General features: G+C 63.5%; 1 protein-coding gene across 2 annotated transcripts in view; it reads left to right on the top strand.

Moving 5' to 3' along the window:
* The window catches only part of JPH3 (junctophilin 3), an 80503-nt gene extending 59356 nt beyond the window's left edge, over positions 1 to 21147 (top strand). The window contains exons 3-6 of one of the 2 annotated variants that reach the window (XR_004297655.1): positions 10570 to 10694; positions 12600 to 13498; positions 15457 to 15665; positions 15762 to 21147. Coding sequence is in view for 1 of the 2 variants with exons in the window: in XM_032389813.1 (XP_032245704.1) it covers positions 10570 to 10694; positions 12600 to 13498; positions 15457 to 15537 (1105 nt within the window). In the remaining variant the exon portion in view is untranslated. Of the gene's footprint in view, positions 1 to 10569; positions 10695 to 12599; positions 13499 to 15456 lie in introns of both variants that reach the window. The other variant, XM_032389813.1, reaches the window with a different exon arrangement.
* The last annotated feature ends 1669 nt before the right edge of the window (positions 21148 to 22816 follow it).

Genomic DNA, 22816 nt, shown 5'->3' with positions numbered 1-22816 from the left:
AGGGTGCTGAAGGGTGGCGCCCTCACGCCCTGTCGCAGGGGGGACGCTGGACCTCAGATCTGTCCGGCGGAACCTCAGACTGCCCTGCTTTAGAGTGAGGTAACCGCGAGGTAATTGAGGATCTTGAGATGAGGTCATCCCAGCTGACGTGGGCCCTAAATGTAACGACAAGTGTCCTGAGGAAGGGAGGGACAGGGAAGCCGGAGGCAGAGATCAGGGTGGCGTGTCGGCAAGCCAAGGAGCACGAGGGTGGCGGCGACACCAGCGCTGGGGGCCAGGCAGGGGCGGCTCGTCCCTGGAGCCCTCCGGGGAGCCCGGCCCCACGATTCTGGCTTCTGGACCCCCAGAGCCCCTGGGCACGGTCTCCGCATCAGGCACAGGCCATTTCTGGGCTGGCGTGCGGAGCGCTGGTGGCCGGCTGTCCCTCCGCGACGGCACCTCCGTGACCCCCGTTGGCGTCTGGCTGCTTTTGTGAGTCAGCCTTGCTCCATCCCGCCGGCGCACGGGGCATCATGTCCTTCATTAGTCTGGGTTGTTTTCTTTTTTTCTTTCTTTGAGGATTTTTAATAGGAAAAAAATGGGGGGAGGGAGAGACGTGGCAGGGGAAAGAGAAACCAGCTGCTGTGGTTTGATCTAGAATGTTCTCTGGCTTTGCAGGCCACTGCAGCGCATGTCTCTGTCATTCTGACCAAAGGACACATGCTCTCCAGAGACTTGGGTGGGACTCAGGCTCTACAGAAGCCCCCCCACCCCATTTCCTGGCCCCGTAGAAGACCCCATTGAAATCATTGCAACAAGGGACTTTCCTTTCATACTGTTTGGCCCTGTTTGAGTTCTTGTCTGACTTGAACAGTCCTTAGAAGTCCCGCCAGTCCCCCCGCTTCCTCCTGTGGATCGGCTCAGGCAGGCGCGTGATGTTGCCTCCGCTGCTGGGGGCTGTGACGGGCTCAGTGTCCGCCCGTACGGGCCCGTCTGCGTTTGTAGCTCTCAGTGGGCACCTGCATGCCCTCTGCCCCCCAGCCTGCCCCCCGCCACCAGCTGAGGGCCCTCTCAGCATGCTTCTGAGCCCTGGTCCCGCCCTGCCCCAGCCCCTTGCTCTGCTCAAGTCCTTGGGGGCTCCGTGGTCTCCATTCCCGCCCAGGCCTTCACATGCCCCATCCCACACTCACCTTTACTGCTCTCCTACTTGTCCTTCAAATCCCAGCTCACGGTCCCCCTCCTCCAGGAAGCCCTCCCTGACCTGGTGGTGGCCCCTGGGGATGCACTCTCAGCAACTGTTAGAACCAGCGGCGTGGTGGTGAAGGCCCGTCTTGCTCTCCGAGCCTCCCAGGGGCAAGTGCTGGGCCTTCTTCTCTCCTGCGCCCCCAACACCGGTACAGGTCTGACACCGTGGGGCACACGTGTGAGTGGCTTAAAGCCGGGGCCTTTCCCGTCTCTGGTCTCAGCGTCCCCACCTGTCACGGTGAGCTGGGCGCGCTGCCCGTCAGCCATGTGGCCTCGCCGTGGATCGCCGTGGGTCGCCGCGTGCAGATGCTGGGCGTTCCGCTGGGCGCCTTGAGAGGGGCCGCTGGGCACTCCCCGGCCACCAGCTGTTGGCCGAGGGGCTGGCGCTACCGTGTGAAGTTCCTGGGGCTGGTGGAGGGCGGGAAAGGCGGGCTCAGAGCCGAGGACACACTGGAGAGCCTCCGGCCTGTCTGCCGGGCCTCACGGCCGGCTGTCCACAGGACAACGGCCGGAGAACGCCAGGGGTGACCCGTCCCATGGGGTGCACGCCGGGGGCCCAGGGTCAGGGACCCAGCTGTCCAGAGAGCCCCAAGCCTGTGGGACTTTCCCCCGCAGGACAGAGCGCCTGGCCGACCTGCAGAGACGCGGGACCTACCCGGGCAGCCCCCGTCCCTCCCGGGGAAGGAGAGACTCTTGAAGTAACCTGATGGCTTATCCCCGTCCCGGGTGTTGGTTGCAGCCGCGGCCCCCACATGCACGAGCACCCGCACCCTTCTGCCCAGGCTGGGCGCCCGCTGCACCCCTGCCCCAGAGGCGGGTCCCAGCAGCTGATGCAGCTCAGCTGACAGCCTTGACTGCACATCCTCGCGGGCATTTTGTATTCTCTGTCCCTGAGAAGCCCCCAGCCTCATAAGCTTCGGGGCCCCCGGGGTAGCCTCATCAGGGCTGGGGTGCAGGGGGACCCCTGATTCGGCAGGGCCTGGTGGGCCTGAGAGTTTGCGTTTCTGTGGGCTCCCAGGCAGGCAGCTCCCCCTCCGGCGGGCGTGTCCCATCCTGGCCGGGGTGGGGGGCGGGCACGGGGTGGCGGGCGAGTGGTCCCTTTGGACGGGCGCGCCGAGGGCCGTCCCACTTGGCGACCAGGTGCCGCTCTCGGCGCTCAGCCGCTCGGCTGCCTGGGGCGGCGGCAAACGCGGGGGCCTCCCAGGCTGTGGCCCGAGGCCCCGGAACCCACGCCGAGGTTGCTCAGCGCCGTGTGCGCTGGAGGGCGTGTGGGAGCGGCTCCGGCCCGAGCGCTGCCCTCAGCGCGGTTGCCCATGTGGTTCCCGAAATAAAGCAGCCGCGGGTTTCTGCCAAGAAGGGACATTCCAGTGGCAGCTGGAAGGACGGGCCCCGGGACTGCAGCCCAGGCTCGCCAGAGCCCGGAACCAAGGCCTCCCCGTCTGTCCTTCCTGACGCCCCCTCCCTGCCCACCCTTGGCGGGGGGGCCTGAGCCCTGGTAGTAGGGGTCAGCTCTGTGCCTAGAGCTCCGCGGGCCCCGGAGGGACCAGGCCGGCTCGCGGCCACAGCCCCCTTCCCCACGATGGGCGGGGCTGGCGACCAGGGCGGTGAGTGCCCAGCTTGTGGGTCCTCCGGGGCCTCCTGCGGGCCGGGCTGGTGCTGGCAGCATGGCTGGGGTCCACGGGGGGCCTGGTGACCAGCCCAAGTGTCTGGGAAGGCAGAGGGCTGGCTTCAAGCCCAGGCCTGGAACTGCCCCTCCGGGGCTCTCTGGGCGGGTCTCCGGTCTCCTCCCAGGGCAGCCCCACCTGCCTGGCGCCCCCGAAGGACACTGGAGGCTCAGCGTGGCCTTTTCTGAGCTGGGCTTCTGTGATTCTGCAGGTTGGTGGGGCCTGAGAACCTGCATTTCCGACCAGCTCCCGGGTGGTACTGTGGCTGCGCTCTCACCTGAAAACCCTCGGGCGCGTACTGGGTCCCTGCCAGCTTCTCTCCCCTCCCCTCCCCTCCTCTCCCCTCCCCTCCCTGGCACCAGCCCTGACCCTGCTCCTTCCCAGCCCAGCCCAGAAACCGTCCCCCCGCTTACAGTTTATCAGAGCCACGGACTGGTGGTGAGGAAGTCACGTGGGTTTGCAAGAGGCGCAACCTCTGTGCACCGGCGTCGACTGAAGGGGCAGGGCAGGTGGGCGGGGCCGGGGCACCGGCCGGTGGTCCCGCTCGGGAGGCCGTGAGCACCCCTGGGCTGCAGGACGGCACATCGTGGGCAGACGTGCGGAGCAGGCCAGGAGCGGGCGTATCGGGCTCGGACGCTGGCTCGGCTTCCTCTGGGCCTTGGTTTCTTCTGTGAGGGGGACGGGCGCTGGGCGCTGGGCGTGGGGAGCCTCGGGCCCCGGGGCTGGACGTCGGGCGGGCGGTGTGGCTGCTCTCCCCCTCCTGAGGCCGCTCTCCCGGGCGTGTCTGTGCCCCGGTGTCTGCTCCCTGGGGGGGACCCTGACAACCAGGTCCTCACTGCATCACGTCCTCCCGAACGCGGTCACACGCACCGGTACCCAGTTAGGACCCAGCACGTCTCTTGGGGACACAACTCAGCCCTTCGCTTATGCACACGTCCTCGGAGAGGCTGAGAGCCTCCCAGGCCCGAGAAAGACAAAAGCTGCATGTTGTCCGTGCCTCTCGGTGGCTGCCGGAGCGCAGCTTTGTCACACGGGGTCTGAGAGCGGACCCCGCTTCCCCGGTGCCTCACTGGGCACACGCCCCTTCATTCCGGGTGCCGGCGAGCGCACCTCCGTACCACAGTCTGTTCCCGCCGCCGCCACCGTCCTCCAGGGCCGGGGACACAGCCGCGAGTGGGATGGGGCAAGACCTCGAACCAGGGGCACCTGGCAGCCGGATGACGGACCACGCGGCACGTGGGCCTGTGTGCCTGTTCGGCGACGTCAGGCCCCTCCTTAAAAACGCAGACACCCCCATCGTCCGGTCCCTGGCCTCCTCTCTGTGCGGGGCCACTCCGGCAGCCGGGGGGCCAGGCGACAGCGCACAGGGCCTGAGCGCGCCAGAGGCCACGGGCCCGGACCGCGGGTGGCAGTGGGGCGCCTGGCACGCGCGGGGGGGACCCTGAGTGCCACGCCGGCTCGGATGGGAGTGCGGGGCGGTGCAGGAACGGGACTTTGTGGAGCGAGGCGCTGTTCTCCTGTGCTGAGACCCACCAGTCTCCGGCGGGTTCGCAGAAACGGGGTGCACGGCCCCAGCATGCTGCCGGGGAGGAAGGATCTTGCATGACTGTGGAATAATCACTCGGCGTTTGCTTAGCCCTAAACTCCGGCTTTGCTGTGTCAGCTTTTCCTTCAGGCTCTGCCCTAGAGACCCCTGTCCTTCCCTGGGCCCCACGCGGGGTGGGGACAGGCAGGGCCCACGCGGGACGCAGCCCCACAGACCGTCAGGGTGAAGGTGTCTGCTGCGTCCAGACCCGCGTCAGGCTGGGGAGCGTGTGCGGCCCGGGAAGCACCGCACACGCCTCAGCGCGGCGAACCTGACATGCATGCTGGCGTGTCACAGGACCCGGTCACGGGAAGGGGCCAGAGTCGGAAGGCAGAGGGTGGCTGCCGGGGGCCGGGGAGGGCTCAGCGGGCGGGGTGACTGCTGATGGGGGCGGGGGTTTGGAGGAGATGGGGATGTCCAAGAATTCGCGGTGATGGCCGCACAGCTCTGTGGATGTGCTGAAAGGCCCCTCGTTGTAAAAGGGTGAACCGTGTGCCGTGTGGTGGGAGAGACAGGGAACAGGCAGCGGCGTCTGGACGCCATCTCCGACGTGACCTGTCCGCGGTCGCCTCTCGGGAACCCTGGGCTCCACCTGGCAGGCTGCTGGGAAGGAAGACCGTGTAAGCTCCGGGGCAGGGCTGGTGTCCTCTCTGTCCGCACAGGGATGTCCTGGGCGGGAGGGGAAGGCGCGGCACGGGGCAGGTGCCCTGGTGTCACGGAGGCATCCTCCGCACCGAGGCCTGAGTCCCCGAGGGCCGCCCTGGGACTCTGTGGGGCCTGGGAAGCTCAGAACCTCGTAACACCTGACGTGTTTGGAGCCGTCCTTCCTAAATGTGCCCAAAGCATGTCTCCACTTGTGAAAAGACGAGCCCATGTGTGGCCCAAGAAATGTGTGGGTCTCCCCCCCCCGCTTCCAGCCACAGCCCTACAGTGGCGCCCCGGCCTGACGCACTGTCCCAGGGCGGCTCTAACCAAGGACCAAACACAGAAGTGTACTCTCCAGCTCTGGCGGCCGGAGTCTGAATCCTGGAGTCACAGGGCCACGCTCCCTCTGAAGGCTGAAGGCGGCGGTCCTTTTGCCTCTTCCAGCATCTGCTGGCCCCATTCGTCCGTCTCCGCCTCTGTCCTCACGTGGCCTCCTCCACTGTGGGTCAGGGCCCCTCTTCTTATTATAGGGACACCAGTCATGGGACTCAAGGCCCCTCTAATCCAGTAGGACTTCGTGTGAGCTAAATACACCTGCAAAGACCTTTCTTCCAGATAAGGTCACATTCATCGGCGCCGGATGGATGTGAATTCGGGGACGGGGGGGATGCTGTTCATCCCCTCCAGGCCCCTTCCCAAAGCAGATGCACTAGGAAGGTGGCGGCCTGAGTCACTTATCAGAGACTCCTGACACCTTTTTGAGCTGGAGGAGAACTAGGATCATCAGGCCAGATCACTGAAGCGTGTGGAAGCCCATATTTCTGTGCCTCAGTGTCCCCGTGTGTTCTGGATGTGAAAATGAGCCCTCTGGAACACAAGGCAGGTGTCCTGTTGCGATGTGTAAGACCCCTGACCCCTGTCCAGGGCACCAGCCAGGAGGGAACGGGTTAAGGGCTGGCCCCCTTGGCCCACCTTTGTGCACCCACATGAACCTCCCCCCGGCATTCCTAGCCCCCACCGAGGCCCACTTTAGCTCCTCAGTTACCAGCACTGGGGACAGCTGGGTGCCCCACGGCGACATCCTACGGGGACCTGAGATAGGGCATGGGGGCCTTCATTGCGGGAAGACCTGCCCTCAAGGAGTAACAAGGGACAGTGAAGAAAACCCCATTCTGAATTGGGCGGGGAGGGTCTGGCACGGCTGGAGACCCCCGAGCTGGGAAGCCCATCCTGGGTCACACGCCCCCACCTTTCTGGGTCTGGGATGGTGCTGGGGGGCAGGATGCCCTCAATCCGGGGTGTGGGAGTGGGCCGCTGGCTGGCTGTGCAGTCTGGATCAGGTGCACAGGGGACAGAAGGTGGGGACCATCTGCGAAGAAGGACTGGATGTAGAACAGCCGTAGGAGGGGGTGGGGGAGGCGGGGGAGTGGGCCAAGGTCAGGGAGCAGCGTCTAGGGTCTCCAGCGTTTGGCACAGTGGTTCTCAGAGCAAGGTCCCCGGACCACCAGCAGCGTCACGGGGAGTACTGGGAATGCAGACTTCCAGGGCAGCCAGGACATCCGGTGGTGCCACACCTCGCAAAGACCCTATTTCCCAAGAAGGTCACAGTCCCGGGTTCCAGGTGGGCAGGGGCGGGAGGGGGACACCGGTCCAGTACAGGTGCCACGGTGGAAGTGGGGGGGCGGACACGGGCAGGTCACCCCACGTCTTGTCGTGGGCCTCTGCCGCCCCTGGGCTGGTGCGCCCGGGTCCTGTGTGGTCTGCGTGTGGGAGGGAGCCTGGGGCAGCGGGGGTGGGGGCGCTGCGTCCCCGTGCTGGTTGTGGGGGGCCGGGGGTCCAGGCGCCCCCCCGCTCACCCGGAGAGCTTGACTGCCGGCCCGGCTGTGAGTCTCATTCAACGTCAGCCCTCGTGATGTGCCGGGAGGTTTTCTTCTCTATTAAATGCGCTCTTCTTGATTCAATTTTATTTTAGGGTTGGCACAGCGCATTCTCTTTCTCTATGTGTGAACGTATGTATGTAAATACACGTACGATGTTGGTGAATTAACGTTTGTGGTATTTTTACTAAGCGAAGATGTGGAAACCAAACAGCGGCCCCTCCAGGGGTGGGCACGCCCTGCTCTCCGGGACTGTCCCCCCCCGCCCCCCCCGCGGGAGGGTCCCATGGGGGGCAGGGGGCGCACACCCCGCCGTGCGGCCTGGAGGACAGCCGCAGAGTCTCCAGGCTCGAGGCCGGGCGCCCGTGGGGAGTGTGAAGGTGGGGACCAGGCTCTCGCGTCTGCCGGGGCCCAGGCCACACCAGCGAGGCGCAGACGTTGCCCAGGGATGCGGTGTCCCGTGCACCCTCCCTGGCAGCAGCTGTCTCCCCCGGAGAAGGCGGGGGTGGGGAAGGGGGTTGGGACCCTGGGACTTTGTTTACAGGGATTTAAGACAGAAACAGACGGGAGCCTTTTAGGGAGGTGTCCCTGTGGGAGAGGCTGCCATGGTCAAGCCACATGTCTGGTGGGGACGGAGGACCTGGAGGGCGTGGCTCCCACGTGTTGACACGCGTGCCGTCGGGGCACACGTGTGTGCAGAAATGCTTCCACACGATGCCCGCTAGTCCGACACGGGGGGATTCAAGCGGAGGCCTGCGAGGTGGGCTCTTGTATGACAAACGCGCACTCACGTTGCTCCCGAACGAGGAAACCTCCAAGTCGCTGCTTTACCCAACACAGAACGTCCCTCGTCTCTTCCTGCAACTTCACCCTGCGAGCAGCCTCGCCTGAGCCGGGGCGCTTGGCTGGCTGTCGCTCCAGACACTCCAGCCGCTCCTCCTCAACAACCGTCCGCAGCTGCCCTTTACCCACGTGGCACTTCCTCTACTGGCCGCTCTGGCGGGTGGCCTGTCCCGTCTCTTGGTCCAGAGCCGATGGGGCTCCACGTTTGCCCATATTCACCTGGTCGGCAACGTTAGCGGTCAGGAACGCTCCCGGGGAGGGGTCTGCGCAGGGCAGCCATCCAAGTTCAACTTGGAGCAGGAACCACCGCCTGAGCGCTGGGCCCTGGACCGGACCGTCGGCGCTGGTCTTCGGGTCGTTCTCCCTGGACTCACCATGCACGGCCCCAGCAGCCTGCATCGAGGGTCTTGCCGGGAAGCCCGAGACCCCTGTGAGGCTGTGGAGGTTCTTCCAGGTCGAGAGCCTGGCCGTCCCTCTCCCGAGCCCCGGGTTTGTCTCACGTGTGTCCTGAATGGCATCCGGGACGTTCCCCTGCTTGGCCTGGCCTCCAGGTCAGGGTCTCTGCCGTCCTGCGGCTGGTCTGCTGGTGAACGAGCCCACGGGGCAGCCGCTCACTGGGAGGCATGGGCCAGACCGGCGCGTTGGCCAGCTGAGTACCCTCGGTCCCAGGATGGGTGCACGGTGCCAGTGTTGCACGCGGCAGCCACGCGCGGTCGGGCCCGTGACCATGGCGGGTGCTTCGTCAACACCGGATGGTCTCGGAGAAGCCCCCACGCTGGGGCAGGGTGGGAGTGGGGAGGGACTGCTCACGGGGACGGGCCTCCTTCGGGGTGATGGAAACGTCCTGGAACCAGACGGAAATACTTGTTGCACAGCCTGGAGGACGTGCTTGGTCGGAGTCGGAGCAGGCCCACCGACGGAGAGGGCTGTGGGGAGGGCTCGGGCACAGGGGTCACTGGAGATAAAGGGTGTGGGGTCTTGGGGCACTGAAGGCGTTCGAGAAGGAGAGCTGTGCGGGTGCGTGCCGTTTAGAACCTGAAAACCACTGCAGTGTGGACCTTAAACGGGTGAACCGTATGGCATGGGAGGTACAGCTTGAGAAAATGGTCGTGAGGGCAAACCGAACCAACCTACGGAACATTCTGGGGAAATCCGTATCGTCTCCCCAGAGCCGTGTGCAGCCGCTGCCCTGGTCCGGGCGCACGTCGAGAACGCGCCGTCCGCAAGAGCACCCCTCCTCCCTGGGCCGGGCTGCCCGGCTGGGCCTCCTTTGTCCCTGTGTGTCAGGCCGCGCGTCTGAGCTCCGGGGCACCACGGTCCAGTGAAGGCCATGGACGCGGCTGGGGCAGAACGCCGTGCAGGGCACTTGGAGCGGAACGTCAGGGGCCGGGGCTGCAGCCCAGAGGCTGGGCAGGGTGTGGTGGAAGCGGCTCCCCCGGGGCTCCCGGCAGCCCCCGGCACTCGGGGAGGGGTCCCCAGGCAGCAGTGACCGTTTGTCAAGTGACGTATCATTGGTGACAGGCTGCCGCTCTCAGGGACAGGCCACGGCGCGTTGGTGTCTCGGGTTGGGATGCACTGCTCTGGAGCCAGGAAGCCAGGCCGGTGAAAGGCTCGGGCGCCCCGTCTAGCCCTGTCAGAGGAGGGGTGTCTCGTGGGGGCCTCGGCACGGAGACACCATGGGGTGGTCCTGCTGGCAGCGTCCTCACTGGGGTGTGGCATCCTCCGGGCAGGGCTGTGGGCACGTGTGTGTGGAAGAGCCTCCCACGTCAGGCCTGAGCTTAGGGACTTCAGGCCCCATGCAGGAGGTCACTGGGGCCGGAGTCCGTGGGACCAAGGGGGGAAACTAAGTCACCGAGAAGCACGTGACCCCCCCGGAAGGGCCGTGCCTGGGCTGCATGTGGCGGACACCCCAGGCTAAGAGCGCAGGGACCTGGGCTGAGCCCGTGCGACACGGACGTGATTTCTCTCAGCACCTGGAGACCCTGCCTCACGCGGACTTGGAGAAATCTCTCCGACTCCGCGCTGGTCTCCCCCACACATACGGGGCTAGTGCGAGCAGCTTCCAGAGGGGCCAGGGGCCAGCCCCAGTCCATCGGCCCCCGCACACCCCAGCCTCCTTTCCCGGAGCCCCGAGCGTGCCACGTGAGGGGCAGTGGGGCAGACGGACGTGGAGACCCCTCTGGCGGCTGCTGGGCTGGCGCTGTCCTGGGAGGCAGGTGTGGCTCGGACACGGTGCCCAGCACGGCCAGCCGGTGCCCACCCTGGGCCTGGAGCCAGGCCTCATCCCGGGGAAAGGGAGTTTGGTTCCTTCTGCCCTTGGACCTTCTAACAGCCGACTGGTCCGGGCATCACAGCTGCCCCCCAGCTCCTCCTTCCTGGGCAGACCAGCATGGATCAAGCTCCTGCTTGGGTCTGGAGGCTCAGAGAGGAGATGGCTGTGCGCTTTGTCCTCTAGCGTGTGGACACGACCCCGGGCAGGAGGGAGGCTCCTTCAGCAGGACCTGGTGCCCGCCCGGGCTGAGAGCCGTCCTTCAGGCACAGACATCCGTCCTAGGCCAGCTTCTGGCCTCGCTGGGGTGCGCCCTGGCCCGGAGGCACTGGCCGGCACTCGGGCCTGCTGGGGGGGTGGTATGGTGGCTGGATGAATGCACGCATGCGTGAGGTCCGGGGGCCACTGGCCCTCCACCTTGCTGCCGGAGCCCTGACCGGCCCTGCCCCCTCCCCCTGCCAGGACCTCCCACTCCCGGGCCAAGGCTGAGGCCGCCCTCACTGCAGCACAGAAGGCCCAGGAGGAAGCACGCATCGCCAGGATCACTGCCAAAGAGTTCTCGCCTTCCTTCCAGCACCGCGAAAATGGTGAGTGCGCATCCCCCCGGGGGCGTCCGTGCGCGGGGCTGCGGCCCACAGCTTCCGCGTCCGCATCCCGGCGCACTCCTGCTCTCCGCGTGCTCTCCCTGCCCTTCCTGCTCCTGGGGTTCTAGACCTTTCTTGGGGAACCACTCTGTCCAGTCGGGGGGCTATCAGGCCAACTGCGGACCGAGGCTTCAGTCTACACCGTGGGAACCGTCGCAGGGGACTCGGGGCTGGCCGGGTGGGGAAGCACAGCTCTCGCATGGGGAGGAGCTGGAAGCCACCTCCAGATGCGTCACCCTCCTCCTTCCCTTGGGGGAGCCGGGCCACAGCCGTGTCTAGCCCAGTGAGCCTCGACGCAGCTCGGGGCCAGGAGGAGGCCTGGAGCTGGGGTCAGTGATGACCAGAGGCTGCTGAGCCCTCAGGCTGGACTAGCTGCCCCATCTCCCGCTCCCCCTGCCCCCAGAAGCTTCCTCCACCCCTGGAAGCTCCAGAGCCACGGCAGGTTAGGACCCAGGAGTGAGCGGAAGCCGCTATTCCCAGACCACCCCAAGCTCTCCTGGAGCCCATGGCTCTAGGCCTTGCTGGGAGCGGGTCTGGCCTTCTGGGCAGCCCAGAGAGACCAGACCTGCTTCCGGGAGGCAGGAGGACCTGAGTGGCCTTGGCCCCCCCAGGACCCACGACGGAGCACAGGTGGAGGGAGTCCGGGTACCGACACTGCACCATCTACCCTGGTTGTGAGAGGGACGCCTCCAGGAAGGGCTGGTGCTCTGGAACCAGCTCGCGCCTGGCAGCATGGGCCTCCCCCTGGTGCATGGGGTTCACAAGGCAGCCGGACCAGCAGCCTCCTGGCCTGCCCACGGGCATGGTGTCCGGGCTCCCCTGGCCCCGAGGATGTCCCCGGCCCAAGCAGGCCAGGTCAGGGCCGTGATCCCTGGCCTCCTGTGGTAGGGCACCCAGTGCTTCAGACCCCCTGTGCTTGAAGGGGTGCCCTGCCTTCCCCACCCCCTGGCCTCACGTGCCAGATGGGGTGTGCATGGATTTGGGGGGTGGAGGGGGTTGACCACTTAGGCCAGCACTCACGGGTCCGAGATCCCTACCCTCAGGACCCCAGGGGGCCTCCCTTGGTCACCCTTCCGTGGACCAGCCATGATGACTGTTCGGTGTCCAAAGCTCAGCCTCGTGCCGCTCACTGCCCCATCTCCAAATCCCCAGAGGCAAGAGTGGGAGCCTCGGGCCGCCATGTGTGCGGCAGAAACAGCATGGCGCACCTCTCCTCCTCCATAAACGGAGGGCTGGGCCCGGCCCCTGCCAGCCTGTGGAGGCCACGGCTCCTGGGGCCCTTCCTGCCCCAGCAGAGAAGTGCAGAGGGGAGACCACTCCCGTTCTCACACACTGCACCCCAGAGAAGGCCACCTAACGCAAGAGGCTTCTTTCCACCTTACCGAGGGACCTGGAGTGGGGGACAGGGGACCTGAGAGCACGGAGCAGGCCGGCCCCTGCGCTTGCATGCTGAGCCTTGGGGCTCTTGTGTAGCCTGGGGGGGGGGGGGGGGGGGCCCAGGGCCCCGGCCCCGCCCCGCCCCCCCGGGGCCGGGGGGCCCCCCGGGGGTTGGGGGGGGGGGGGGGGGGGGGGGGGTGTGGCCCAGAGCCTCTGTCCATCGCTGCACCCTCGGGACCTGGTCACCCTCCAAATGCTTGTCGGGTGGGGGGCTTGGGGTTCTACAAAAGGGCTCTGGGAACCACTGGGCCCGCACCCCACTGGTGAACGGCGCGTGCCCTAGCCCTGGCCGCTGCCCCACATGGCCCAGGCCCAGTCCTGGTCTCCCGCGGTCTTCTGGTGAGATCAGGCCTCACGAGACACAGAGGGTCTGAGTAACCCAACCTCTGTGCTTCCCGCCCCTCCATAAAGGGCTCGAGTACCAGCGGCCGAAGCACCCGATTTCCAGCAGTGACATCGAGGTGGCCTCCACGGGGACGCCCCTGCAGCAGGAGAGCCCCGAGCTGTACCGCAAAGGCACCACCCCCTCGGACCTGACCCCCGACGACAGCCCCCTGCAGAGCTTCCCCGCCAGTCCCACGGCCACCCCGCCCCCGGCCCCTGCCTCACGGAACAAGGTTGCCCACTTCTCCCGGCAGGTCTCGGTGGACGAGGAGCGAGGCGGGGACATCCAGATGCTCCTGGAGGGTCGGGGAGGGGACTATGCCCGCAACAGCTGGGGTGAGGAGAAGGCCGGCGGCCCCAGGGGCATCCGCGGCAGCGCCCTCTGGAGCGGTCAGCCCCCGGAGGACTTCCGCTGCCGGGGCTCGGGCCACAAGCAGCCCAGCAACCCCAAGTCCCGGGAGCGGCGGACGGAGTCGCCCCCTACGTTCTCCTGGACTTCCCACCGCCGGGCGGGCAATCCCAGCTCCGGGGGCACCAAGCTGCTGGAGCTGGATGAGGAGAAGCTGAGCAACTACGAGATGGAGATGAAGCCTCTGCTGAGGATGGACGCGTACGTGCAGGAGGCCCACCCCCAGAAGAGACGCTATAGCAAGGGGGCGGCCTGCCGGGGCCTGGGGGAGGACCACCGCGCCGACGACCGGGGCTTCGGGGCACAGAGACTGCGGTCCAAGTCCCAGAACAAGGACAGCGCCAGGCCGGCCCCCTGCACGGAGCCCGCAGTCCAGAGGCTGGAGAGCCTGCGGCTGGGGGACCGCGCTGAGCCCCGGCTGCTGCGCTGGGACTTGGCCTTCTCCCCGCCCCAGAAGTCCTCACCCGTCGCACCCGAGTCGGATGAGGAGAACGGGGACGAGCTCAGGTCCAGCACGGTGAGTGGTCGCCGGCCACTGGCGATGGGGCAGGCAGTGCCCTGCCACCGTCAGCTGAGGGGTGGCTCTGCGCACAGGGGAGGCGGTTCCTTCCCCAGGAAAGGGACCCTCCACACAGGAAGCCTCTGTGGGTGACGGGGTCCCCTTTCCTTTAGAGCCCAGAGAGGGTTACTCCTCCCAGGCCCGATCCTAGCAGCGAAGCTACCAAAAGAAACTGGGCCATAGCGGGAGCCCGTCTTTCCCCCCGGCCCGGGAGGGTCCTCCCCTGCTCTGGTGAGGAGCCCTTGCTATCACTGGGTTCACGGACGGTCCCGGGTCCTGGGGTCAGGGTCAGCCAGAGCCGCTGGGGCATGGGGCCGGGGACTGGCTCAGGACTGTTGTGTCCAGGCCACACCTTTTACATGGGGGCAGGCGCTGGGGTCCTCCCACGAAGCCCGCTCTCAGGGGCAAGATGAACAGGATAAAACTTTGTGAAGGCCGTCCACGCCAAGGCTTCCCTCCCTCCCAGAGCTCTAGTTCTTCCCACGTAGCCTGAGGATGCAGCCTCTCTGGCTCACCCACCTCGGGATCTGACACGTGGGTTGCGGCCGCGATCCAGGTCACCATGGCCGGTGGGGGACACTGGGGCTCACTCCTGGGTCCTCGTTATGAGCATGCCTCCCACGGCAGGCAGTTGGAAGGATAATGGAGGCCCCTGGGCTGGATGGTGTGGGGCCAGGTGGGTTCTCACACACAGGAGGGACCTTCTGGGACCCTCCACCTGGAGGCTGCATCCCAGGGGCAGACATGTCCTGTGCCCCTGGTCAGACAGCTTCTCCGCCCCAGCCCGGGGCTCATGCCCCCATACGCTCCACTCTGGAACCTGCAGCCTCAGCCCACGAGGGCCTGTTCCCCTGCTGCTGGAGTGCTGTGTACCTGCCCCATGGGGCACGCAGAGCCTCGGACACCTCTGGGACCCAGCAGCACGGCCAGGCAGGGTCAGTGTCCATGCCTGTCCCCTGGAGGAGCAGCATCATCTGGCAGGTCAGGGCCCTGTGCTCCTTGGAAGAGATGCTTTCTGGGGGCAGGTGCCTTCCCCTTGAAACCACTGTGAGCATCTTCTGGGTGGGCTGGTTCCTAAATGCTCCTGCTTCCCTGTGCCCAGATCCCACTGGAGCTCGGCCCTATGAGCGCCCGCTGGGGGAAGACTGGCTTGTACTCACAGCTCTGATCCCTGTCCCAGCAGCCAGAAACATTTGCACGCCTCTGGGTGTGTGTACCCATGTGCACACACGTGTGCACGGTGAGCGTGCGGTTATGGTAGGAAGCTGGATGGACACGGGTGGGAGATGTGGGAGGAGATTCTATACGTGGCCTCCTTAACTATGTTGGTGCTGCAAGATGAAGCTCCCGGGGGGAGGTGCGAGCAAGCGGCGGACACTTGTATGTATTCTGCTGGTGCCCCTCGTGCAAGAGTGGCCTCTGCAGCCCTCAGCACCGAGGCTCCAAGGACAGCCGGCCCCAGGGAGGGGAGGCTGGGGCACTGGGGCCTCTGCTCCAGGGGCAGAAAAGGCCTGGAGGCAGCCCGAGGCCGCACTAGGCGCAGCACTAGGCGCAGAGCTGAGCAGCTGACGGGAAGGAGCGGTTTGCTGGGAAGCCAGCTCGAGGGCTTGGACATCACTGGGTTTGGGGCCTCAGGCTGAAGGCTGGGGCCGTTCTGGATGGGCCACATCGGGAATCCCAGGGCCAATATTTTGTCCCAGCTGCAGAGGACATTTACTTACAGTGACCCGGCACTGGGAAGGCGCTGGGAGGGCATTCCAGGACCAGTCACTGCAGCCCAAGAAGCAAGAGGACCCTCTACTGGACTTGGGCCACCCCCCAGCCGCCCTCTCGGCGCTCCTGGTTTGGGGAGGGGGTGGGGGGGGCAGGGGCAGGCTGGGCGCGGGCTCACCTCTCCTGTCCTCCTCCCATTGCAGGGCTCGGCTCCCATCCTGGTGGCCATGGTGATCTTGCTCAACATTGGAGTCGCCATTTTGTTTATTAACTTTTTCATCTGATGGGACGTAACGTTAGCAGAACAGCGGTCGGTGCACAGAAGGGACGTAACCCACGACAAAAGGGAAGGATCGTAACTCGGACGGCCCAACAACCACTTCCGAGTCTTTTCACAGAACAACATGATTGGGTATTACTCACAGTTTGCCTTTTTTTCTGGGTAATGTTTTTTGGATTTTAGCCAAAATTCTTTGCTTGTGTAACACGATGCTGTGTGGCATGGCAGAAGGAGGCCAGCACGCCGACCCTCCAGCTTGGTGTGGAAGGAAAGGGATCCCAGCAAATCAATGGCCAAAAACTCAAACGGCCACGGTCCTCGCCGCCATCACACCCCGCCTGGGACTGGAGAAGGAGGCAGCCGGAGGAAGACCCCCGCGTGTCCAGCTGTGCCCGGCCGACGGGGAAGCAGCCACGGGGAGGCTGAGTGCGGGAAGTCAGCTACCTCTGCTTTTCCTCTGGGTCCTGGAGGAGCGAGCAGGGGATGCTTACGGGCGTGCGGCAGGGGGAAGAGGGCGGGCCGTCCCCACTGGCGGCAGCCTGGGCCTCTGTTTTGAATCTGTGCTGTGTACTTGAGGAAGCAGGGACCTGCCGCCTCTTCTCTCCCCCCCGTAACGCCACACCCCGCCCTCTGCTCCCTCTGGCCTTCACGGCGAGGCTCACTCCCCACGGAGTCTGAAAGCAAAGTCCTTATGTTCCCTCCAGTCTGCCCCCCACCGCTACCCCCCCCCCCCGCCCTGACCCCCAGGAAGCAGGGCTGGGGCAGAGGGCAGGGAGCTTGTGGGCTCACTCAGCACGGCTGGTTCCGAGTGTGGCACCTCTCCACTTGGCATGCAGGAGGTGTCCCCAGGCTCCCTCGTCCCTGTCAGACTCCTCTCACGGTCACTAAGCACACGGGTTTTCACATCTTTGTCCTGTGCCGGCCTCCACTCCCCACCCCCAGATATGCACACTCCTTCCAGATGCCTCGTTCATGCGCCGGAGCTGGTCTGGTCCCAGGACAGGAATGTGGGCAAAACCCAGTGGCTTAAAAATTCCTGAGCAATCGTAGCCTGTTTCCCTGCCCCCCACCCCCCACATAACTGGTTTCAGTCCGTTCTGCCTTCTCTACCACTGTCGCTCCATCATCCAATGAAAGAACCAGGTTCCGGAATGTTTGGGCGCCCCGTGGTCCTAGCGCTGGAGCAGCCCTGGCCTGCGTGTATGGACGTGTCTGTGGGCCACGGCCACGTCCATACCCAGGCCTCTGAGCTCACGCCTGGGACGGCCCTAACCGTGAGCTTCCACGGCCGTCCCGGGCACAGCCCGGCTATGGACTCTGCCTTGCTTTGCTTATGTTTAGCTGTTTCTCTGCTACCTTTCAAGCAGATTTCTTTACTACACTGCACTGGATTGCTATATTTTTAACCAGAAATAAACTAAAGATTAGAGCATGTTCCCGTTAAATCCAGTTTTATTTTTTCTGTTCTACATTCACTCCCCATTTCCTCTCATTTTGTCTTAGTTTGGGGGTCTTTTTTGGGGGAGTGGGGACATAGGAGAGAGAGGATCCGTAAGAAATACATTGCTAATAATGTCGCTTTCTAAAGGGAAATTACATCTTTTTGTACATCGTACTTTCCGTTCTTTTTTACTATTGAGTGGTTTGCTGCAGACCTGAGGTGAACCAAATAAAGACTCCTGCTCCTTGCAGCTCAGAGTCCTCCATGCTGGGGCCTGGGTTTTAGAGTTCTGTTCGTGACTGTTCGTAAAGAGGACAGACTTTTGTACATTCCGGTAACAGCACGACACAAAATGGGGCCTAGAGCTGCAGGTTACACACACACACCGCCCCCCCCCCCCCCCCGGGAGGAGCTCAGAGAAACGCGAGTCGCCGCCCCGTGAAAGCAAGAGTGGTTTCGTGACGAGGGCTCGTGTCCCATCACGCACCTGGCCTGACACCACAGAGGGACACATCACCCGCCCTTTCCCTGCACGCCCAGGGAATTCCCCGTGGATTCCACCAAGACCACAACGTCCTGGGTCTGAGAGCCTCTAGAAGCTGACTGTTCATTGGTTTCCCCACCGATCAGGGAGCAGGCCGCTCGGGCCCGCCGGGCTGGCTTTCCCACTGGCCCAGAGCCTCCGGTTCCCCAGCGGGTGCCAGTCCTCCCGTGGGGCCAGGGCAGCTAACCTGCTTCTCTCTGCGTGTTCCTGGTGGGCGCGCAGGCGGAGCTAGACCAGGCCCCACGGGACCATCAGGAAGCCCAGGCGTGCGTGTCAGGGCTGTCCCCCGTGGTACAAAGTGTTGACACTTTCTTATTTACTCCCAGAGCAACCTCGCGAGAGCCCTTTTCTCCCCTGACAGCTTCTTCCACGCTCTAGCTGTGAAAGCCGGAGGCAGAGAAGTTGAGTGACTGGAGCTCCTGAGCCCGGGCCCGTGGGGGGTGGGGGGGGCGAACAAGTCACCGCTCCGTGCCCAGCTCTTGCCGCCCTCCCCGGGCTGGGAAACCTGCACTCACACCTCACCCTGAAAGACCTGGGAAGGACACTGCCCTCTGGGGTCAGTAGGTGAGCTCGTCTGTGCCCACAGAGCACCTGTTGCATTTACCAGAAACGTGAGGAAACCTAGACGACGGGCTACTCGTGCTTTCTGAAATCTGCTCAGTGCCTGTCAAGTGCTTGGATAATATCAAGCACGTGAAAAATTACCCACACTTTTAAGCTTGCTAATCATTAGCACATGGGATTCCCAAAGACACAGAGCAGGGATGCAATACACAAGCCTAAGTAATTGACAGGAAGAGGACGGCGCTGGAGAAAACTTCCAGGGGAGCCACAGAAGTTCGACGCCCGTTGCCAAAATCGCTCTCCCCACAAGTCCACAACCACATTTACCAGCCAATAAACTCATGTCTTGTCGAAACGACTGCGCGGGCTGTGCACGGACACACACACTGTAGGATAACAGGCTCCTTGCCGTTTGCGCCAACCCAGACTCCCCAGCAAAGTAGGAAGAACACGGGTGGGTCCCCGCAGCCTGCAGCTGCCCCTCGGGGCCCGTGTTTGGTGCCCACACCAACAGGGCAGCCCCACATCCTGGTCCTAAAAGTGCTCCCTTTCCCTTTCAAGAGAGTCCCAGTTTGGACGATCCATTATATGGCCACCCCACTTAAAACCAAAGGACATTACTGAAAACCCAGTGCAGATACAAGACGTTACAGGCCTGACGCGGACGAACGTCTGGGGGAATGAAGGAAATAAAGTGGTGGTGTTTCTCGCATTTTTTAGTTTGGGTTTTTGGCCACCTTTTTTTGATCCCCCCCCTGAATCAGCACCAGTGTTGGGGTCCCCTCTTGAGGCAGGTCTCACTTGCACCAACGGGGGGACATGCCTCGGACACCAGCAGCGCCTTCCTCCAGGGGAAGGTGCTCGCTGGAGGATACAAGAAAACACCTCTCAAGACAAAGGAGAGGGCCAACCTCGGCTCTAGATGAAGCTCACTTTCTTCAACTCCTATGGGTTTTGTCTTCCAGTTTTTCTTGCCTTTGGTCTCAGAAACTTAACATAAAGGTGCCTACTAGATTTTAAGCCTCTATGTCCACAGCCGCATGTGCTGCCGGGCCCTACAATCCACGGCCAGCACTGAGTAGAGCGGACAATGGCTCGTGTTTTCATGATGTCCTGCCTCGGACAGGATTTGCTCACGTCAGTTAAGCATAAATGTGAAGCAACAGGACCAGGATTCCAGACAAAAGGAAGGTGTAAGAGTGAAGTGCGCTCTTGTCGGCAAACTCGAGCTGTTTTGTTAGTTTCGTTCCCTGCCCAGGCCCGGCCACGTGTCAATGCTACTGTAAGCAAAGACTGGAAAAATGATCTGTCCCCAAGTGTTCCTGAGATCTGTTCCCGGGAAGTGTCACTTAGCCTTAAAAACAGCAAGAAAAAGTGCAGTTACCCTTGTTCAAAAACAGAAAGACGACGCTGTATTTTACAGTCTGAAAGCTCGGGAGACCAAGGGTCACAGGCACCGAGAGCCTCTGCGGGAGAGAATGGGGAAGACGCTGGGCTCCGCGAAAAGCCGCAGACAGGAGACACCAGCACGTGTGGTGCCCGGAACGGTGGAGACCCCCGAGGACCCTACGCCTTCTCCAAAAACTGCAGCCCACGAGCTAGGAACAAAGGGCACTTTCCCAGTCTGCCTCTGCACGAAACCCCAACACGGAGGTGCCTGAGACACAGAAGGGCCAACACGTGTTGTTCCAGCTTGTTCCTCGACCTCTGAGAAGCAGGCAGCCCGGCCGGGGCCAGTCCGGGTGTGCGGCCCGGGGCTTCGGGGGACGGCAGAGCAGGGAGGGCAGAGAGCAGCCCACCTCATACCTACCTCACTTCTGTCGGCCCCCACCGCTCCCACCTGCCGCAGACCCAGTCACACACCTCACTGCTGCGTCTGCGCACACCCTCCCCGTCCGTGCCCCCACCGCCTGCTGACATGGGCACGGAGGCAGCCCAAACCCACGAAGGGCAGGAGGCCCCAAGGGACGGCAGGGCAGGTGTTGGCTGGGTCCCCGCTCCCCTCCACGTGCTGGTAGCAGCTGCCCCGGCGATTCATTCCACGCCTGCTACGAAGATCAGATTTCAAGTCCCTTAAGATCAGAGTTACCGTCTCCCAGCACTTCCTGTGTGAGCACACACGTCACAGAGGAAGGCCTTTCCATCACTGTTCAACCATGAGGCCAACAGAACGCCCGCCGCCTGAGGGGGTCTCCCTCCCTGAACACTGTCAGTCCCCGCGGCACCCCACACCACACAGCCAAATGCTCTTCAGCGAGTGGCACCCACACCACCCGCCTGCGAAGGGCAGGAGTCAGGGGGAGGGCTGCCCTCTGGTCAGCCAGCTGGGGCTTCCACGCGGGGCCGGCTTCGGGCGCAGGAGGTGGGGCGTCCGCCCCGAGGGGGCCCTGCCCGACCCAGCACGGTCACTGCCGCCACCGGAGCAGCGTGGCCTGCACTCTCTGCCCTACACCCGCCGGCACTCGGCGGCTCACGCCGGGGGGATGGGGGGGTCCCCGACCACCGAGCTGCTGGGGCCTCCCGGGCACGGAGCCAAACCCGACAGCCGGACTCGGCTTATTTGCACCATTCACCATGTCCAAAGAACCACCACCCCGCTGTAGCCTGATCGAAATAAAGCCGACACGGCCCTCAGTGCTCAGGCGAGCAGCACGCGCACACTCGCCCTCCACCAGGCCGGAGACCACTCACGCTGACAGATGCCTTTTTGTGAATTCTAACATGAATCGGTCTCAATCTGCATTTTCCTTTCCCACTTTCTTTCCTGGTGCATGTAAACTTCAATGCAGTGCAATCGTTTGTGCATTGACAAAAAGGGAATGTTGACTATGTTTTGATTTTTCTTATTGATGAAGCGGCTAAAAATGTTACCTCGCCATTTTATCTTTTAGCTGGGAAAAATAGCTTGGTTACTTACAAAGTGAAACTTAAGTACTTTTTCTTAATGAATGTAACACTTTAAGTCATACCATTATTATGTATTTCGCTATCTGAAAGCAAGGGATACTGTCAAGATTTAAAACAATTTTGCTCCTTTTAATAATAAACACCATCATTTGAAAACTCTGGGTCCCTTGCATCATCTCATTACAGATCAGGGTCTTCACTGAAATCTCCTAATGCCAAAATTTTGAGACGGAGAAACGGAATTACTTCTTGGGGCAGAGCCTGTGTTCCCCCGACGGCAGCCCTGCAGCCTAGGTCCTGGGCACGAGGGCTCTGGGAGCCCAGCCCGAAGCGCGCCCCCTCCTCCCGAAGCCGGCCCCAGCAGCCCCCCACACCCCACAGGCTCTGCCCCAGGGGCCTCACGGCATTGCTGTGCTAAACCCAGTTTGATTTAAGCTTCTCATGGGGGAGCTTACTCAGCCTTTCTTTCCGATGAGAGTTTCTCCCATCTCAGGATCCCCCCCAGACACACCTGGGCCTTTCCAGGCACACGGCTGCCCAGCTCCACAAGCAGGTCTGGTCCAGAGGGTCCCACGCCTGCTCGGCACCGGGAAACCAGGCCCAGCGCTGGCTGTGCCCGTGGAGGCTCCTCAGACCCCGATGGCTTATGTCCTTGGCCCCTGGCTGCGCCGGTCGGCGCCTTAGCTTCCTACTGGACGCCATGGTCAGACACGGGTGGGTGGCCAGGCCCAGCCTGAACCCAGCACTGACAAAGCTCTCTCGCAAAACAGAAACGAAGACGCCTCTGCTCTATCCTCAGGGGCTACGTGGGCCGGCAAGACTACACTGGCCTCTGGTGACCCGAGGCCTGCACACAGCCCGCCTGCTGGCTCAAAACACCCAGGGAAGCAGTAGTTACCAGAAAGCTCCTTCAGTGCTCACGGAAGTAAGCAGTGGACAGCAGATGGAGTTCATGCTCCCTCAAGCTGAAGTGGGGCACGTCCCCCCACCCCCGCCCGAGGAAGCAGCTGCCCCGCCCCAGCCCCCGGTCAACACTGTGTCCCCTCTTCCTCACCCCAACACACACGGGGGGGCTGGTTCCCAAGTGTGAACCTCACTTGGGTCACCCGATCTGAACCCAAGCTTGTGCCTAAACTCCCCTGGGTGGCAGCCTGAGGGCCCCTCTAGCCCCAGGCGACAGCCCGGAGGACACCATCTGTCACTGGCAGGCCCTGGCCAGACTCTGGCCCCTCAGTGTGTCTCTACGGTCAGCTAGCCACCGACTCCCTGTCTGGAAAACTCGGTAAGGAACCCAAAACGTGTCAAACGGCAATAAATACCACTCTTGTTATCTTTTAGAGACAAACGGAGAAACACTCTGGTAAGGATGATTGTTCCACTCAAGCCAACCCCAGAAATCCACCACCGCTGACCAGCCCTTTGGAACCCATCGTCCTGCTGCAGGACCCAGACAGCCGCTCAGCTGCCCCGGGGACTCAGGGAGGGTACGGAAGTCTTCACACTCACCCCCCCAGGGGCTCTCTGCTGTCTGAGGGCACGGCCAGCAATGGGCACCGTAAGAGAAAGGGGCAGAACCAACAACCCGGCCGGTGGTACGGGGGCTTACCAATAACTCAGCCAACCAAGGAGCAGACAAGACAGGACGTGCAACTGCAGGGCCCTCGCTGACCCGGACTACAGCTGTACCCAGCTGTTGTGGTTCCAGCAGCGCAGGGAATGGAGGCCTTGGGCTTCGTACTGGCCACTCACGCCTGTGGTGGCCATCAGGGTGTCCGGAACACTCAGTGGGGCACACGAGTCACCGACAGACTGCAGGGTGGGTGTGCT

Source organism: Phoca vitulina, unplaced genomic scaffold (assembly GCF_004348235.1).
Source record: "Phoca vitulina isolate PV1807 unplaced genomic scaffold, GSC_HSeal_1.0 scaffold56, whole genome shotgun sequence".
Classification (NCBI taxonomy): domain Eukaryota; kingdom Metazoa; phylum Chordata; class Mammalia; order Carnivora; family Phocidae; genus Phoca; species Phoca vitulina.
Note: the sequence above shows the minus strand (reverse complement) of the source record. Positions and strands in the feature narration are given on the sequence as shown.